Source organism: Podarcis pityusensis (assembly GCF_964106645.2).
Source record: "Podarcis pityusensis genome assembly, chromosome: 7".
NCBI classification, from domain to species: Eukaryota; Metazoa; Chordata; class Lepidosauria; order Squamata; family Lacertidae; genus Podarcis; species Podarcis pityusensis.
Window position 1 is genome coordinate 58,680,302 of NC_138031.1, and position 19,251 is coordinate 58,699,552.

Consider the following 19,251-nt stretch of genomic DNA (forward strand, 5'->3'; position numbering starts at 1 on the left):
AATAAACGAGGGTTCCTTCTTTTTAAGAAAAAAATGGTGCTATTGCAATCTCTCCCCACCCTGGTTTTCCATGTTCCCCCATCCATTGATTTGCTTTTCGTCACTGGAGTGTTATTTATTAATATACAGCAACCATAACCAAAAATATAAAGTACCAAAATGAATCAGCAAATACCTTACAGCTTGCAGCAAGGTAAAATTCCTATAGACTGTACTTTTAATAGGAACACTTTTTTGTTTATTACGGTTATGTGTATGTTTTTCTGAGAGTTGTGAAATTACACACATTTGTTGCCTGTTGTCTTCCCCCTTTTATCTCCACAACAGCCCTGTTGTGAGACAGGCTAGGCTGAGTTGGTAGTTCAGACACCAAAGTTGTGAAACTGTGCATAACTTAAGAAGTATTATTATTATTATTTGCTTTTTTATCAGGGTTGCCAAATGCTTTATTTTGGTTTTGCATATTGTATTATTTATATGATGTTAGCCGCTCTGAGCCCAGCTCCGGCCGGGGATGGCGGAGTACAAATAAAATAAAATAATAATAATAATAAAAATAGCAGAACTATGAAATGCTGGCATTAAAGAGGGCTGCTGTGAACAACATTATATATTTGGACCTTGCTTTCCCACGCAAGAGTTCAAGGCTGTGTGCATTATCCTCCCCTCCCCACCTTTAATCTCTGCAATAGGACCCACCCTATTCCACTGTGATTTGTTTTCTAAACTGTTCTAAAAATGAATTTTACATAGTTGTAACCTGCCCTGGGACCTTATGGTAAAAGCTAGGTAAGACATAATTTATTATCAAATAATTAGTAACAGCCCTGTGAGGTAGGCTAGGCTACATTAATATATGTACAAAAGCAGCATTTCTTGCCAATAGATTGCAGGTTGTGCGGATGCCCAATCTGCATACAGTATACCGAGTCCAATAAATCCTGTTGGCTTCCCTGTGTGTTTCCCCTCTACAGTTGGCCAAATGAACGAATTAAAATACAGCAAGTTGTATCATCTTCAACGGGACCATTTTGAGTTAAAGCACCAACTTAAAAGCCTACAAGTAGTGATAGTTTACGTTACCCAGGGAATAGAATTTCATCTACTTAAGTTACAACTAAGCGGACAAGGAAACCCAGTGTTTTAAAAGTCTCATTGCCCTTGCCAAAATAAGGTACAGACATACCTCAGGTTACAGACACTTCAGGTTGAGTTTTTTCGGGTTGCGGACTGCCAAAATCCAGAAGTACTGGAACAGGTTACTTCTAAGTTTCGGCGGTTGTGCATGCGCTGAATTGAGAAATTGTGCTTTGTGCATGCGCAGAAGCACTGAATCGCAACCTGCACGTGCGCAGACACGTGTGCATCCCACATGGATCACATTCGCAACCCAAGCGTCCACTGTATTTCATTGTAGTCAAGAGGATAAGCTTGATTTTTCAGGAGGCGTTTTATTAACACTGTCCTCACAATCTCTTAAAGAATACAGTGGTACCTCAGGTTAAGAACTTAATTCGTTCTGGAGGTCTGTTCTTAACCTGAAACTGTTCTTAACCTGAAGCACCACTTTAGCTAATGGGGCCTCCTGCTGCCGCTGCACGATTTCTGTTCTCATCCTGAAGCAAAGTTCTTAACCTGAGGTAATATTTCTGGGTTAGCGGAGTCTGTAATGTGAAGCGCCTGTAACCTGAGGTACCACTGTATAAGAAAAGCCTGCTTGATCAGGCTAATGGCCCATCTAGTCCAGCATCCTATTCTCACAGTGGCCAACCAGATGCCTGTGGGAAACCAGCAAGCAGAACGTGAGAACAGGAACAACTCTCCCTGTAGTTTCCAGCAACTGGCATTCGGAAGCATGGAGGCAGAGCATAGCCATCATGGCTAGCAGCCACTGGTAGCCCTCTCTCGCATGAAATCGTCTAATCTTCTTATGAGAACATAACTTTCTACATACAGGAAGCACACTGTTTAAGGACGGTATGGACGGCCACATTTCCACTATCTATAAACTTTACCCATAAAGTGATAAAGTGTGAAAACCAGCATTTACAGAACATACAGTAAGATTTCTGGATTGGATTTTGCATTCTTTGGAGGGAGGAAATTATTATTACCCATTTTCTTGTGTTCCGTAAAGATTACACCAAACGGAATTTCCCACAGGAGACATCAGATGAAAAGCACCTTCAGCTCATCCAGCTGACTTGTGGAATTCTGATTTCCTACCGTGGTGCACAAAAGTCGACTGCACTCCTCTCTCGGCAAAGCTTCAGGTTTTGGTGGTCTCAGCTGCACATCTTTGGCATGTCATTAAGAGTCAAAGGAGAAATCCCTGCTACAGTATTACAAGAGAACACAGTCTAAAGTTCAGTTATTGCAGATCTACCAGTACTGAGGTCCGGTCAGTGGTTAGTCAGTGTGCTTCTACTTGACCCAAGGGGTTCTGTTTTAATATCGCTTTTATATTCCACCTTCCCATTTGCTGGCTGAGTTCTTTTCAGCAGAGCAGGGATCTGTGGAAGAAGAAGAAGAAGAAGAAGAAGAAGAAGAAGAAGAAGAAGAGGAGGTAGGATGGGAAAACAATTCAGTAGTCAGCACAAAAGAACTCTGAAATCCACTAAAGGAAGACTTCAGTGGTGTTACCTTGAAAGGTAACTCGGAAACTATAACTAATTCAGAGTGCGGCAGCTAGACTGGTGACTGGGAGCAGCTGCTAGGACCATATAACACCAGTCCCGAAATAACACCTACATTGGCTCCTAGTACAGTGGTACCTCAGGTTAAGTACTTAATTCGTTCTGGAGGTCCGTTCTTTACCTGAAACTGTTCTTAACCTGAAGCACCACTTTAGCTAATGGGGCCTCCTGCTGCCGCCGCACCACCGGAGCACGATTTCTGTTCTCATCCTGAAGGAAAGTTCTTAACCCGAAGCACTATTTCTGGGTTAGCGGAGTCTGTAACCTGAAGCGTATGTAACCCGAGGTACCACTGTACGTTTCTGAGCACAGTTCAAAGTGACTTTTAAAGCCCTAAATGGCTTCGGCCCTGTATACCTGAAGGAGTGCCTCCACCCTGTCATTCAGTCTGGATGCTGGTCTTCTGGCTGTTCCCTCACTGCGAGAAGTGAAGTGACAGGGAATTCCCATGGCTCTCCAGGCAGAGCAGGCATCAAGACTTGGAATTTTATCCCTTATTTACTGCAGTCTCTATTCTAGTCACTTCAAGGTGAACACTGTTGCACACTTCGGCCCCTGGCTGCTTCTTTGCAGACATGCACAGGGAAGAGTCTGAGAAACTGGCAAATTGGGGAGAGACAAAGGTGGTGGCACAGTGTAACTTTCAGAGAGGTCCTACTCACTGGTGGAGGCATTGAAGGTTCCAGATGTCGCCCAAGAAAGGAAAGCAGACGCCGCCAAATTAGGCCGCTGCCCAGAAACATAAGTCCTGTCACCAGCCAAAACATTCTGCGGTCCTAGATAAAGTTGAAATGTATAGTTAACGATGCAAATCATTCTTTCAGAGAAATCACAACTCTTCAAACCCTTATCACGTCATTTTATTTTGACCACTTTGAAAAAGCAAGCTATATCCCAAGATTACACTTTTTCCAGCTGAGGGCAATTGGGAAGAGACCTTCATGCACAGCCCGGCAACTGGATTTACGAGCAAATTTGCATTTAAGGCTTAATGTGGGGTATGGGTAAAGGGTAAAGGGACCCCTGACCATTAGGTCCAGTCGTGACCGACTCTGGGGTTGCGGCGCTCATCTCGCTTTATTGGCTGAGGGAGCCAGCGTACAGCTTCCGGGTCATGTGGCCAGCATGACTAAGCCGCTTCTGGTGAACCAGAGCAGCGCACGGAAACACCGTTTACTTCCCGCCAGAGCGGCACCTATTTATCTACTTGCACTTTGACGTGCTTTCGAACTGCTAGGTTGGCAGGAGCAGGGACCGAGCAACGGGAGCTCATCCCGTTGCGGAAATTTGAACCGCCGACCTTCTGATCGGCAAGTCCTAGTCTCTGTAGTTTAACCCACAGCGCCACCCGCACCCCGGGCTATGGGTACTGTCCCCTGATTCAAAGTGGGGTCCCCCACACAATGGCGGGTTCCTCTCCTCTCCCCTATGCTGAAGCTCCCAAACTAGCTAGAGATTTTGCTGAACGACAAGGGGGGCGGGGAGATGGTCAAGTGCCGAAAAGGAGCTGGGAAGTTCCTTTCTTTAGACAAGCGCCCCCAAAATAAGTCACAGTAGATTGTACTGAACTTCTGTGTTTTCAGACCCCAGGCAAACGCTTCAGTCTTCTATGCATTTGATCTAGTTCACTCACTTGTAAAGCTGAAACACTTTATGATGCAAAAATACATAAGGATACTGCACATTCATAAAACGATGCAATTTTTAAGCCCAATTAAAGAGAAATATCTCCAACTGTTTCCTAAAGATGTGAGTAGTCTATAGATAAACACTGATTACTAAGCACAAGGCTTCACCTTCCTATTTGATATGGATGTGGATGAGAAGTTGCACATCCAGAATGAATGGTATATCTCATGCGATTCATTTACAATCAGAATTGGGAACTGTGTGTGGTTTCATAAGAGAAAAATGAAACCTTTTTTTCAACAGTGCCTTACCTCTTCGAATGAGGATTCCAAGTTCATGCCGAAAGCTACTCCTATCAATCCAAAGAGGGAGAGGGAGAAAGTACCCATGGTCAACTGCAAGTTCAGCCTCATCATCACATTGCGGTGGCTAAAGAGGAGTGAAAGGCTAGTTAGTATTTCGCAGATCCGAGTATCTCAGAAGAGTCTACCTCTTTTTCATCCAGAACCCAGACAGGCCTGGGAATTCAGATTAGAACACATGGAGTTACTTCAGACTTAATGAAATAACAAAACACATTTTATCGGCATAGAATTCAACTCATCTGTTCAACTTGATATGAAGAGAAGCTTCATAAACATAAACACCACCGAGCTCAAGTTTCAAATGCCCTCCAGAAGGTGCATCTAAAATTTTAGTGGGCAGAATGTAACGTGCAGCTAACCTGTCTAAGTTGATAAAGATTATGCTTTCAGAATCATCAATCAATACCCGAAGCTCACGAGCATCATTGAGAAGATCTTCTGCCTGCCTGTAATAATTCTCCAATAGCAGCTCCATCTCCTCCGCATGGTCAATTCCAGACAGACTCTCCTCACTGTGAATAACAACAACAACAACAATAGATCTAATTAAAATGCCAGCATACCAAAAATCTACAAGCTGCATCCCTCCCAAGTGGAAGCCTAGACCAAAATTCATCTCCCACCCTAATTCCTAGCCTTTGGTGTTGGCACACCATACAAAGCAATTTAAACCAAAACTCAAAATATATAGAGTATCTGTTCAACAATCTGAAGCAGCTGATAGCCTATAACTGGCTGTAAATTTACCTTTAAGAAATAAGGTATTTAGTCCACAATTGCAATAGTTGCCATACCACCTAGGCTGCTGACAAAACATTTCTTTTGCAACTTGGTGCCACCACAGCACTTGTTGGAATGTCTGTTCTTACAAAAGCAGCAGCATTCTGTGCAGCTAGTCCTCTCCCAAAACTGAATGCTAGGAAAAAAGACATCTAAATGGTTTACAGAGATGCAGGAAATGCCACTTCCTATACCCAAACTTTCACAATGTTTATGTGGCTAATCCCATACATAGTCCTCGGATACAAAAGCCTTGCCCAACGTAAGCATCCCAATGTATACTTACAATACTTGGGGGTCTGTCCATTTAGACAGGCACAGTTCTTCCAGCACTTCTTCCTCGTCTAAGATTTCCAAGAGGGTCTCTTTGAAAACTTTAAGATCTGTTTCTAACTCTGACAAGCTAAAAGCAAAGGGGGAAGAATTAAAAACCAACTGCTACCACCAAGATGACAGTCAAGTGCCATTTCATAGGAGATCTGCATGCACAGAGGAAGAGTTATCTGTGGACCTTTAGCTCTTGCTGGGATACAACTTCCATCACCCCCAATCTTTGACTATGATGTCTGGGGCCGATAGGCGTCCAACTATGTCCAGAAGGCTATAGGTTCCTTATATCTGCTATAAAGCCCTATATGGCTTGGGAACTGGGTATTTTGATGAACACCTTTCCCCATATGAACCCTGCAAGTTCATTAAAATCTGTGGAAGGCCCTTCTCTAAGAGACCCTACTTTCAGAAGTGAAGCAGTTGGTGACCAGGAATAGTCTTTTCAGTGGTGGCCCCCGAGTTGCAGACCTACATTAGCATCAGTGATGCACCAGGCTCAAACTGTTCTCTTCCCCAGGTCTTTTAATAAAGGACCATTTTATAATGTAACTGTTAGTGGGTTGTTGTTTTTTAATAACACCAGCTTGCTGCTTTTTTATTTTCTGATTATTTTAGGATTGGGTTAATTTGGGGTTTTTTTTGGTATTTCTTTTGCATTTTCATGGGTAACTTTGTGGACTTGCTTAGGGGGAAGAGGACTTTGTAAGCATTTTCATTTATAAAAACAAATGGTACCTCAATTCTACAAAGGATTTACATGCAGATTAGGTTTCGCTTCTACAGCTAGGCATAGCACACACTCTCTTCTCCATTCATATTATACAGTCTTTTTTATCTTCACAACCATCATGTGAAGGAGTAATTTCCAGACAGGTTGCCATGTTAGTCTGTTGCAGCAAGAACAAGTTTAGGGTTCCTCTTTTACAAGTGAGGTAACAGCTGCTAAGCATTTCAGATTTGGGATTTGACCCTAGAGCGCCTCCATCCCAGGTGAATAGTGTGCCTGTGCAAGATTCAACTATTGCATAGCTCAAAACTCAGGTTTCATACAGAAATGTCCAAGTAGGTCATTCAAAAATAGGAAGGAAGTCTCTCTTACCTCTTTCCATTTTGCAATAGGACATGGACTTTGCTCCTATCAACAGATAAAAGCTTAGGGTCCACTAAAGCATCCAGGGTCTCAAGAATCTGAGGCTGCAGGTTGTTAAGTCTCCCGTGCAGGTAGCTGATCTAGATAACAACAGGATCCTTCATAAGAATCAAAACAATCCTTTTAGAATGTCTTGGGTCATTGAAGCCTCTTGCTCAGCAAAGCAGGCAACACAGTCAGACACTCCTGAAATCCCTGAAGCTGACAGGCATTTCCCAGCAAAATCAGCAATCCAGAAACACAAATACTGTAGCAAAGTATTTCTAGGGATATTGGGGACAAGTGCCCCAAAGAATATGATTAAACTATTTATGTATGTAACAACAGCTGCCAGAATCCTATATGAGCAGCACTGAAAGGAATAAAAAGTCCCAAACAAATAGGAATGGATTGCAAAGCCAATGGACTTTGCAGAACTGGCAAAGCGGGCAGCAAGAGTGCAAGACCAAAATAATGAACCTTTTATTGAAGAATGGAAACCCTTTTTGGAATACTTGAGAAAGAACTATAAGAAGAGTTTGGATTTGATATCCCGCTTTATCACTACCCGAAGGAGTCTCAAAGCAGCTAACATTCTCCTTTCCCTTCCTCCCCCACAACAAACACTCTGTGAGGTGAGTGGGGCTGAGAGACTTCAAGAAGTGTGACTGGCCCAAGGTCACCCAGCAGCTGCATGTGGAGGAGCGGAGACGCGAACCCGGTTCCCCAGATTACGAGTCTACTGCTCCTAACCACTACACCACACTGGCTCCAATGAAATTGGAGTCAAATGAAATTGTGGGCAGGACTTGAATTAAAAGCAGCGGATTCAGAATGACAATAAATGTAACAAGAGGAAATACGTATTAGATATAGTCTTGACATACAACGCAGCAGAATATGGGTGGGAACAAAAACACCACGGAGGTGAGCCTGGGAAGTCATCTTGTTTATTTTGTAAGAGAAACGTATATTGAATTTGAAGTTAATGTGTTCAAGCTTTCAAAATTGAAAATTTTTTATTATTTTATTTTTTAAACCAACCATACTGGCGCAAAGTATCAACATATTTAAATGGTGTATGATGGAAGTCAGCTTGAACACATGCACCCACTTTCATTATTTAATAAAATAAGCCAGTTCTATCCCTTGGCTGCGGATGAGGCATGTGGTCAGGTAATGTGTCAGCCACTCACTGGCTAAGGTGCTGTGTCCACCATTAGGGTGCCCTGGGAGCCCTAACAGCTAACTGGAGGAAAGTGAAAACTCCTTCTCATAAGGGTAATGGAATAGAGTGGAGACTTCTTTCCTTCACCTCTGCCAGATTTAAAGCTGCCAATCAGAGCTGGACCTGGCCAGCTTATAGGCAGACCATGTTCCTAGTTAGCCTTCCTCAGCACTGTTAGAATTCCTGCTCCATGGCTGCAGTCATGGGATTGTTGTCTTTCACATGATGGTATATGTTTTGACTCCACAGAGTGGGAAGTGACGGAGACAGGATGTTTGTGTTACTGTGTTCCGTGAAGTGGGACTGTTGTCCTTTGTTCTTTTTCTCTTTGCTGTCTGATGCTAGAGAGAGAGAGGGAGCCATGTTGCAGTGCTCCGTGTGTGTTTATATGTAAATAAAGTAGATTAGCCAAAATGCTGAGTTGCTGAGGTCTGTTACGAATGATGTGCAAACTCTGCGGATCCCTAAGTGTGTTGGTGTTGGTTGGCATCGGTCGCTGTGACATTCGGGCTGAAGAAAGTTTTTGAAGCTCCCGAACGATTGACCAGGAGAAAGAGAACATGCCAGTTGGGCATGTGTCTCTACCAGGGTCCTACTTGAGTGTAGGCTGAACTCCTGACAAGCACAAGATCACAGCAACTTATTACTCTTAATACAGTAAATGCATGGGTGCTTACCCAGTACTGTAGTATTGCTTCGATAGCTCTGAATTCAAAGGGCAAAGAATATGTCACAAGTTGACCGTCGCCGGCTAGCTGAGGTGCCAGTTCCTGGAAGAGCCATTTTTCCAAGTTCAAATTGCGATAGTCTAGGATTAGGAGATACTCTGGTGTAATCACCGCCTTCAAAAACTGAAAGAAGCAGAGGATAAAATCAGTTGGGCTTTTGTATATTTGCAGACTTTTCGGTTACATGGTGCCAACCAGCAGTGGCTCAAGTGAGAGGGGGTGGTGTGGAGGGCAGTGGCACCCTCCCACCACTGGCAAGTTCATCAGAAGGGGGCAGAGTGAGGACTGAGGTGCTTCAGGTTGGAAGTGACAGCCCCACAGGTGTTGCTGCCAACGTGGAGCTCCCCAAAACCCGCTGTTGCACTGCCCCATCCCAAGGGCAGCACCACCATCAGGAGGACATTTTCTACACTCTGCCCCCCACAAGACTGTTGTGATACTGCCAGGGAAACAAAGTCCATCATGGCCCCCAAGCCGCCTCCGGACGTCCATCGATCTCCCGTAGACACGCAGTATCAGCAATTAGCGACATGAGCTCCAGAAATAGCCTGCCACATTCCAGAGCTGATGCACGCTCTATCAGCAGAATTCACACAGCGAAAGATGCACGCAGGAGAGCATTATTTACAAGTTTATTCAGCGTTGGTCAGAACAAAGAAAAACATGACTGCCTGCTTCAGTGTCCCTGACACAGAGAGAGAAACGAAAGCATAGACACAACATAAACTTCCTGTGAACAGGAAATACGCAGACTCTGCGACTCACAAAGCCTGCTCCCTTTTAAGGTGGAACGGAAATATCCTAACAAAGACATCATGGGCACAAACTCTGTGGAACTCCAGGGAACCAATCTAAACCCATATGCAACTGCTGGGTGACCTTGGGCCAGTCACACTTCTTTGAAGTCTCTCAGCCCCACTCACCTCACAGAGTGTTTGTTGTGGGGGAGGAAGGGAAAGGAGAATGTTAGCCGCTTTGAGACTCCTTAAAAGGGAGTGAAAGGCGGGATATCAAATCCAAACTCTTCTTCTTCTTCTTGTTCCATCATTAAGTTAAAACCGGAAGGGCGAGGGTTAAGACCTGGATTTTTGTGCAGGCTTTACATAGTGTGTTGTTGGTTTTTTGCTGATTTCCTGATAGTAGCAGATAAATGCAGAACTAAATATCTGGTTAGTGTTTGGTTTCCTCCTATTGCTGCTCTTCTGTAGGCTTAAATTTTATAGGTTTTCTATCCCTTGTTGCTTTTAGCTGTTTTTTGTTTTTTTAAAAAATAATTTCTGGTTTTATTTTAGATGCTGTTAAAAAAAAAGATGAGCACTGAATTTCATATTGTAGTCTGCTGTATATATAGCACCACTTTTTGCAACTGGGAAGTTAAATTATGAAAATTATTTTTGAAAACAGAACTGCTCGCACCCCCTCAACCTTCTCTCACTGCCCATGTAAACCGACAAATGTATAGAAAGAGAATCTGCCCAAATGACGCTGACATAAAAATGTCACACATAGAGCAGGTTGGAAAAATAGAAAAACAGTGTGCACGTTTACCATATTGTCTTACACTGAACATAACCAAAAGACTTTATATTCTGAACAACAAAAAAGAGACATTGCACGTTCTTTTGTATTTCATGAAAATCTTTAATAAAAATTCTTCTTTTTAAAAAAAATTGAATTGTTCAGGTGCACTTACTTCCATTCTCATGATAATCCTGTTGTTCCTGGGGGATACACTGACTTGATGTTGAAACCGTAGATCTCGCGCTTGGAGACTTAGTTCCTGATATAGCTCTGTTTTCTTTCTTTCTGCCAAGGAGGAGTTTATTAAAAAAAAAAAACACAACGATGTGAAATGATAACAAAGACCACAGCAGCTTCTCAAAGGCATCACTCCAGCAAGCACAAGACCCAGAGAAATTAACGGAACCAGAGTATGGTCTGAGTCCACATGACACAGACATCTTGTTGAAATAAAAGTACCGTATTTTTTGCACCATAACACTCACTTTTTTCCTCCTAGAAAGTAAGGGGAAATGTCTGTGCGTGTTATGGAGGGAATGCCTACGGGTGGCATGCCTACGGATTTTCCTCCTCTAAAAACTACGTGCGTGTTATGGTCGGGTGCGTGTTATAGAGCGAAAAATACGGTAGGATGGGATCCTGCTTGCCAACCCCAGGTCAGGCATGTTGATTATATAGAAAAAGGTGGTAAACAGATGTGCTAAGGGAACAATCCTTGAAGAAGCTGGCATAAAGCAAGCCAGGGTAAGTTAAGCTACTCCAGTAAGATCCAAACCATGTTCAGCCGTGGGGCTGCTGTTGCTCTGCTTAAGCCTGGCAGAGGGAAATCAACTCTTTAAAATAGTGTTCTATGCCTGGTTGCCAGGTCATTTGAGTAAGCTGAATGGGATCAGGATCCAGACTACCTCCACCACCACCCCAGCCCAGCCCCAACCTCTGTTGGGGAACTTACATTGGCCTCAGCTGGCTGAGCCAGAATGAGCAAGTTACCACAGTGAATCTTTGGCTGAGCCAGGGTTGGGCTGAGCCAAAGATCCGTTGCATCTTAAGCTACTCAACCTGGCAGATCTTTCCACAGAACTGCCCTCTAAATAGATAAAATGATTTATGGATTAGCATCCAGCAACCAAATAGAAAACAATCAACACTGCTGCATCAGCATGTCTTCAAAACGTCTAGGCTTTGTTGAGTTCAGAAGTAAAGAGAAGACTAGAATTCCACCTACCGTAAAAGCTTATACCACCTTCTTTATCGAATTTCATCTGGAAAGAAAAAAAGAGAGAAAAATCAGTATTGCCACATTCTTAAAAAAACACTAGGTAAAATGTACAGAATTCATATGATTTAGATGGCCATGCTATTACTAGAGGCAGCATTTCTGCTCTAAAGAATTAAATATCCAGCTTAATTCATACCTTGGTTACATATATCTCAAGATGTATGCAGTCTAGGTATGCAGAACTGAGACTTTGCAGCTGCTGCTGAGCTCCAGCTCCCATCAGCCTCAGCAGCCAGCATTGCCAACTATCAGGAAGGACGGGAGTTGCAGCCTTTCATCAGCTGCAGGGCCACAGGCTCACCATGCCTGGGTGTGGTGTTTCCACTCCATGACACAACCTTTTGAATATTCGTGAAGTAGTTCTAAGGTGAGAAATGATGATAATACATCTTTCACTTGTGCAAGGCACACGTGCTTCTAGAAGGCAGCACACTTTTCTCAACCTTGAACAAAGAGGGGGAGACTGGCGACCACTGTGGAGTCTAATGAAGATGGGCAATATTTACAAGTTAAAAATGCTTCACAAATTAATGTATAAGAGTGAATTGGAAACAGCAGCAAAATGCACAAATGAGCCAAGCCCAAATCACTCCTGGGCAATGGCATCAATTAACTTTGTTGGTAGAACAGTCATTTCCATGACGATTTTTTTTCCATATGGCAATCCCACACATGCTTATAACAGAATAATAGAATTGCAGAGTTGGAAGGGACCCTGAGGATCATCTACTTCAATCCCCGCAATGCAGGAATCTCAACTGGATTATACATGACAGGTGCCTGTTCTATACAGGGATCAAACTTGCAACCTTGGCATTATCAGCACCATGCTCTAACCAACTGAACTATGTTCATTGACGTTTAGTCCCCAGTAAGTGTTTGGGGGTGTGGGGCAGCAGCCCCAGTCCACCCATACATCTACTTCTTTTCTCTCCAATGTCTTTAAAAGGTAAAAGTAAAGGGACCCTGACCATTAGGTCCAGTCGTGGCCGACTCTGGGGTTGCGGCGCTCACCTAGCTTTATTGGCTGAGGGAGCTGGCGTACAGCTTCTGGGTCATGTGGCCAGCAGGACTAAGCCGCTTCTGGCGAACCAGAGCAGCGCACGGAAACGCCGTTTACCCTCCCGCCGGAGCAGTACCTATTTATCTACTTGCACTTTGACGTGCTTTCGAACTGCTAGGTTGGCAGGAGCAGGGACCAAGCAACGGGAGCTTACCCCTTTGCAGGGATTCGAACCGCCGACCTTCTGATCAGCAAGTCCTAGGCTCTGTGGTTTAACCCACAGCACCATTATGCTTTTTTTCTTGTTCCTCTCTCAGGTCTCTCCTCAGGGTCTTCTTCCTTTAGCTTCCCCTTAGTTCTAGCTGCCATTAACCAACTCTGCACCCCCAAAGCTAGCGTTTTGTGGGCATCTTTCATGTTCTTCTTCAGACTTGCCCTGCATCCCATTGTAACAACTGGAGGAAGTACTTACCACTGAAAACACTGGAGCCACACTCGCTAAAGTGGCTTGAGACACGTCTGTAGTAAAGTGTCGAGACAGATCATCTGAAGGAGGGTGAAAAGAAGTTCCAAGCTGTAAATTATATATATTTGCTGATCTCATATATGTTCAGCAACAAGCACCACATTGATCATGTCACAGCTCATCATTCCTGACAAGATCAATGATTTGCATATTATTTGCATCTTTAGACTGCAAGAGCACCGATTAACATGTTTACAGTTCTTGATACCAAACTAGGTCTCCATAAACAAACTAGGTTGGCTATTACTTTAAGGTTCGAGGAAAGTTATTTTATTTTTGTACTGGGTAACTAATTAAAAAAACCAATTGAAGTTGGGGCTAGGAGTGTCAAGCAGAACAAAGTTCCCAACTTCTAAAATCTTTTTTACTAATGCAACGTGGAGGCAAATATACAGGAAGTGTGGTGCATGGACAAGTGTTTCATACACATTTCAATGCACTTCCCATGGGTGCTGGCCCATTTAACGTATAGCACTGCATTTTGCGCACACTTACTTGTACTGTGTTTTAAAGGAGGGGCAAAATGTGCTTTTATAGTGCAATCCTCTGTATGCCTACTTAGAAATTAAGCCTTACCAACTCCAATGGGGCACAAGGCCAGGTAAACATGTACAGGATTGCAGCGCACTTGGGGCTCAGTGCCACAAACACAATGGGCCTTGCTTCAAGTATGGATACTTGCAACTCCTGTCACTTGTATCTGGCTCAAGTGTCACGGTGCAAAGATGTAAACGAAGACCAGTTAACACCCATGTTCATCCACGCTGACCGTTTTCACTGGGCAAAGGGATTTCTAGGTCAAATTCCTCCAAGCGCACTTCCTCACGCAGAGTGGTCTCCATTTTATTCAGAGTAGCTGCACTGAAATGAATAACGGTTCACTAAGGTAGGTCCATTTGTTTCAGTGGGCCTACTCTTGAGCAAAACCTAGCTGAATGCCAGCTCCAATATCTACTACATTCGTGCGTAAAAAGGTTTTTGCTGAATGCCAGCTCCACTATCTACTACATTCGTGCGTAAAAAGGTTTTTGCTGAGCTTGGTAAGGCTGCGTGAGCCATTCGGACAGGAAAAGCCCTGGCTGGGCTTCTTCATTCGGTGAGCAAGTCGCCCCGGAACTTCCTCCTGCAGGACCACGAACAAACTCGGGCTGCAAAGCCCCAGCATCCCCGGGCAGGACGGAGAACCTGCCTGGGGCAGCGCGTGACTTACTTGCGCGCAACAAGGTCCGCCTGCCCTCCGGCTCGAGCCGGCATTTCCCGGGCCTGCCGGCAGCCCACGCCGCGACATCCGGCAAGCAGCAAGCGGCGCGCCCTCGTTGCAAGAAGCGGCGGCTGCTGCAGCAGCAGATCCCCGAGGCGAACAAGCGCAGCGCGACGGGCCGCAGCCGCCGGCTCCACAAACGGGCGCACTCCATAAGCGGCGCCGCTCGGACAAGGCCCCCCGGCCGCGCTTCCACGTTCCTCGGGTGCGCAGGCGCTGCTTCCCTTCCGCCGGCGGCACACGTGGGAAGGGAGGAGCGGCCTTCGCGTTTGGTCTCCCGAGGCGGAGCTTCTGCACTGACGGGGAAGGGAGGGAGCCATTGCGTCGCAAAGAGGAGGAGGCTTTGCGTGGCGTGTGATTCGGGGATCGTGAGCACCAGAATCGGGGGAGCGGGGAAGCCCCTGGCCTCCGGATCAGGCACCAAAGATGCTGCATCATCATCATCATCATCATCATCATATTTATATTCCGCCCATCTGGCTGGGTTTCCCCAGACACTGGGCGGCTTACAGCATATCTAAAAAACATTAAAAAAAAATCGAAGCATTAAAAACCTCCCGATGCAGGGCTGCCTTTAGATGTCTTCTACAAGTTGTGTAATTCTTTATCTGAAGGGAGGGCGTTCCACAGGGAGGGAAATAGCCTGATATCTCATTTTGATCAACTACCAGTGTTTTTCTTTTATTCCAAATGGGCTTACCGTAAGCGCACGTGAACACTTGGGGGCGTTTTCCATTTAATGTACAATGCAGGTGTAAAAACGTGCATGGAAAGCAGGTCGTGTTCAGTGCCGGATTTACGTATAACCTAAACAAGCTATAGCTTAGTGCCCCACTCTCTTGGGGGCCCCCAAGAAATTTAAAGGGGAAAAACCTGATGTACATTTCCAAAATATAAGATAAAAAACAAATAAAATAAAACCTACATACAGCAACAGTGTTTTGTGTTGTGTAGGCTCCTATGATGTAAGTAATGGGCCCCGTCTGCTAGCCTGCTCCCTAAAATATCACTGGTTTGCTCATTTCTATATATAGGATGCCTACATTCTGCATGGACCAGTTGCATGGCAACAGGTAGCATGAAGCTGCAAATGGCTTTAGATACTTATTAGGTTTATAAATTACCATATAGCATATATACAACACCAAAAACATCGACAAATTGTTGTTGAGAAAGGACAGCTGGCTATATAAAGGGCCCCATTATCTTCAGTAGCTTAGGCAGGCTTCCTCAACCTCAGCCCTCCTGGTGTTTTGAGACTACAATTTCCATTATCCCTGACCACTGGTCCTGCTAGCTAGGTATCATGGGAATTGTAGGCCAAAAACATCTGGAGGGCCAAGGTTGAGGAAGCCTGGCTTAGGGCCTCATCAAACCTAAATCCGGCCCTGGCCGCATTCGTTATGGCCTGACTTCCTTGGACCCTGCCTGCCCTACATTTAACAGAGCCAGATCATTGCTGCTCCTGCCTCAAATTATGTTCTTGCACTGACTGCGGGAATCTTTCCCTGCCGTACCTGGAGATGCCCCCAGGACTGACCTTGGGACCTTTTGCATACAAAGTCTGCTTTCCTTCTCTGAGCACCCACTGGCTACTTTTAAAATAGGCCTTCTGTCTTCAAGGAGAAAGAGGATGTTTAACAGAGGAGCTGGACTGTACTTTGCCTGAACACATAAACAACGGAGAAAACAATCATTTGTAGGATTTGTACATGAAGCCGAGACATGGGTTAATGTATTTATTTCAGGGTCGTTCGTAGGCTAAGTGGCTGCTGTTCAAACAGGAAAGGATTTCCATGTGAATGTCTATGGCCTCTAGAGGAAGAATTCTAAAAGATTTACAACATGAAAGCATAAAGAGAAGATTAAACTGTTTACAAGATTTTCTTTTCTGCATTTCCATCCACAAGACAGCAATATGAAGACAAGAAAAATGTCATTGAACAGGCTAATCACTTTGGTCCATGTTCTCATGATCCTGGTTCAAGCCAGGGCTCTTTTAAATTTAAATTTTAACTTGTTTTAAATCCAGGGGTCAAGGAGTTTTGCACATCTTAATTAATGTGGCAACATTTTTGTCTTGTGACGCCTGACACACTGCTCAGCTTTCTGGATTGACTTGGAATGCTCATGTTATTTCCCCCCTTTCATTTCTCTCTTGACCATTTGCAATCAAAATCATCCTGTCACAGCAGCCTTTCTAGCCAGCAGGGAGAAGGGGGCTGGAAGACTCTGGTGGGTGGGGACAGCATTTCTAACCTTTGAAAACAGTTTGATTTAATGGACTGAGTTTATTTACATATCACCTTTCCACAGTGAGCTGTGTCCAAAGAGGCTTCTGACACTCATCCATCGGAAGATACGGCTGGTATAGAATACAGTTGCCCAAATCTTACTGGTGTTAGGACCGGAAGATCATAGACAGCACTTGGTCAGTCTCACAGGCTAGCTGCAAACTTCTCGTCTAAATTCAAATGGCTGGCTGTTGCACTGTCTTTGCTCACTAACAGGAGTGTCCATGTTCAGGATGCCAGCCAGCTGTGCTTTCTTACAGGATAATGTAGGTTGCAAGATGCTCAAGCAAGTCGATTTACTATTCTCTCCTCCCCCCTTCCCCCCCAAATGACACACCATTCTGTGACCCCTCAAGTCATTAGGCTACTTTGAGCTGGGGAGGTTCCCCCCAGCTTAATTTTTTTTTGGGTACTCTACTCTTGCATAGCTTTAAATTCATCTGAGCATACTAATATCTTCTTCTCGTTTCCTGAGTTCCCCCTTTGGTTCCAATCCTGTCAGCTCTCAAGCACCCAAATTTGCTGTTAGAAGGAATGATGATGGTAGCGAAACCAGTAAACCCTGCTGAAATTTCAGATTTACTCAGAAGAAAGTCCTTCTATGTTTAACGGTGCTTACTCCCTAGTAAGTGTGTTTAGGATTGCAGCTTTAATGACAGATTTCTCCCTCTATTTCAGTGGGCGATTAAAAATTACTTTCAGATCTAGGGAATTAGTTTGAGTTTTGTGTGCCTGCAGCAGGTGGCAGTATATGAAATAGTGAAACAGTGTTTGAGATGGCTGGATGTCAAGGATACAACCCAAACAAAAGACATTAATAAAATACCATGTGGAAAACAAGAGCAGGAGAGCACTAGCGGCTGTTTCCCCCCAAGACCTGATCCTGTAAATACCCTGGCAGTTATTCTTCAGCCTATAAAAACAACATTTTTTGGTGGTACCATATAGACGAATAACTTTATCTTGGCAAAATATTCGTGGACCACAGCCCATAAAAATCCTCAGCTGCTTTTGCTGCAGCAGACAAACACAGCTATCCTGGGGCATATAGAGATCAGCAGGACTATGCAGATTAAAAGTCCCCTCACTAGCCTAGCTCAGTTGGTTAGAGGCCTGGTGCTGTTAATGGCAAGGTTGCAAGTTTGATCCCCAAATGGGACAGTTGCATATTCCTGCATTGCAAGGGGTTAAACCAGATGATCCTCAGGGTCCCTTCCAACACTTACAATTGTATAAAACAACCCATTGAAAGAGGAAGCACATAAAGCTGCCTTTGTAATGTTTTAAGCATATTTTAAAACTGGCATTTCATCAGTACTTGGGACAAAAAAGTTCTTTGGACTGCAGCCTTACTTAGGAAGTATTGGAATGATAGTTAATGCAAGTGCAGATTTTTTTGGGGGTGGGCAGAGCTTATTTTATTTTATTTAACCAAGCTCATGTATATTTCAGAATATGAAGGAATCAAGAGCCTGTTATTGTGAAGATTTCCCAAGAGAATTGTAGTCACATCCCTTTATTGACTAACATTCAGTGCAGCTTCTGCTTGAGTGCAGGAAGCTCCTGCAGCCAATTGGAAGCCGCCCCTTGGTTTTTGAACGGTTTCGGGAGTCGAACAGACTTCCGGAATGGATTAAGTTCAAGAACCAAGGTACGGCTGTATTATAGTAGAAATTGAGCCAGTGAATGTTATAGGCTTACCCACTTGTGCCTTTAACAGCATCTTCAAGTGCCAAAATGATAGGGTGAAGCTTTTTGCAGGGTAGAGGTAATATTTATCGTTGCCTATTAAGGCCTATAAATTAAGCTACACTGGTAGAATGAAATGTCAACTGTCATAATACCTTTAGCGATTATTTTGGCATTACAGAATGGTAATAAAAATGAATCCAGATGTGTGGTATAATGGTGCTATGGCACAGTTACATAACCTTACACAGTAAAGCATATTTAATTGTCAAAATGAGGTTAGTCACAACTATTCTTTTCATGTTCTAGTTTGGGAACTAAATTGTCTTGTTAGTGCACTGGTTGAGGAAAGGAATTCTAAACCATAGTAGAAATGAGAATCTTGGAGATTTATTCTAGATAAAGGCCTGTCAATTTTGATGGGCGTGAGTTGATAGAGGTGTGTTGCAGCCCTTTCCTCAAACACATTCTCTTTGTGTCTTTCATTTCCCACCATTCCATCTTTTCCTGAAGCCATTGCTTCGAAACCTGGTCCGGCCCCTGCATTCCCAAATGTTAGAAGACGGTGTCAAGTAGAATGTGCTGCTCTCCAGACTTCATTCTACAGAATACAGTAGGAGTCATTAAGAGCCCAGACAACCACCTATGTTCATTTTTTGTTGTAGTAGTAAAGTCACACTAGAGGGTGACAGAGTGCTAAGAGAGCAGAGGGGGAATGTTAAGAATAAACTTTGCTAGTTACGGATGACATTAGCCTCCCACTTCGACCCACCCTTTGGTAGGACTGTATGAA

At 44.1% G+C, this 19,251-nt stretch overlaps 2 protein-coding genes across 2 annotated transcripts in view; both read right to left on the reverse strand.

Moving 5' to 3' along the window:
* Positions 1–19,251, reverse strand: part of NRSN1 (neurensin 1) — a 133,320-nt gene that overhangs the window by 22,579 nt on the left and 91,490 nt on the right. The window lies entirely within an intron of this gene.
* Positions 216–14,705, reverse strand: MRS2 (magnesium transporter MRS2). Its single transcript, XM_081014242.1, has 11 exons — positions 14,425–14,705; positions 13,161–13,234; positions 11,632–11,668; positions 10,579–10,691; positions 8,835–9,008; positions 6,900–7,030; positions 5,757–5,873; positions 5,050–5,202; positions 4,637–4,754; positions 3,359–3,472; positions 216–2,513 (listed from the first exon to the last, which is right to left on the reverse strand). Exons 1-11 carry the CDS (start codon positions 14,627–14,629, stop codon positions 2,403–2,405), a joined length of 1,347 nt encoding a protein of 448 aa, XP_080870368.1. The 5' UTR covers positions 14,630–14,705; the 3' UTR covers positions 216–2,402.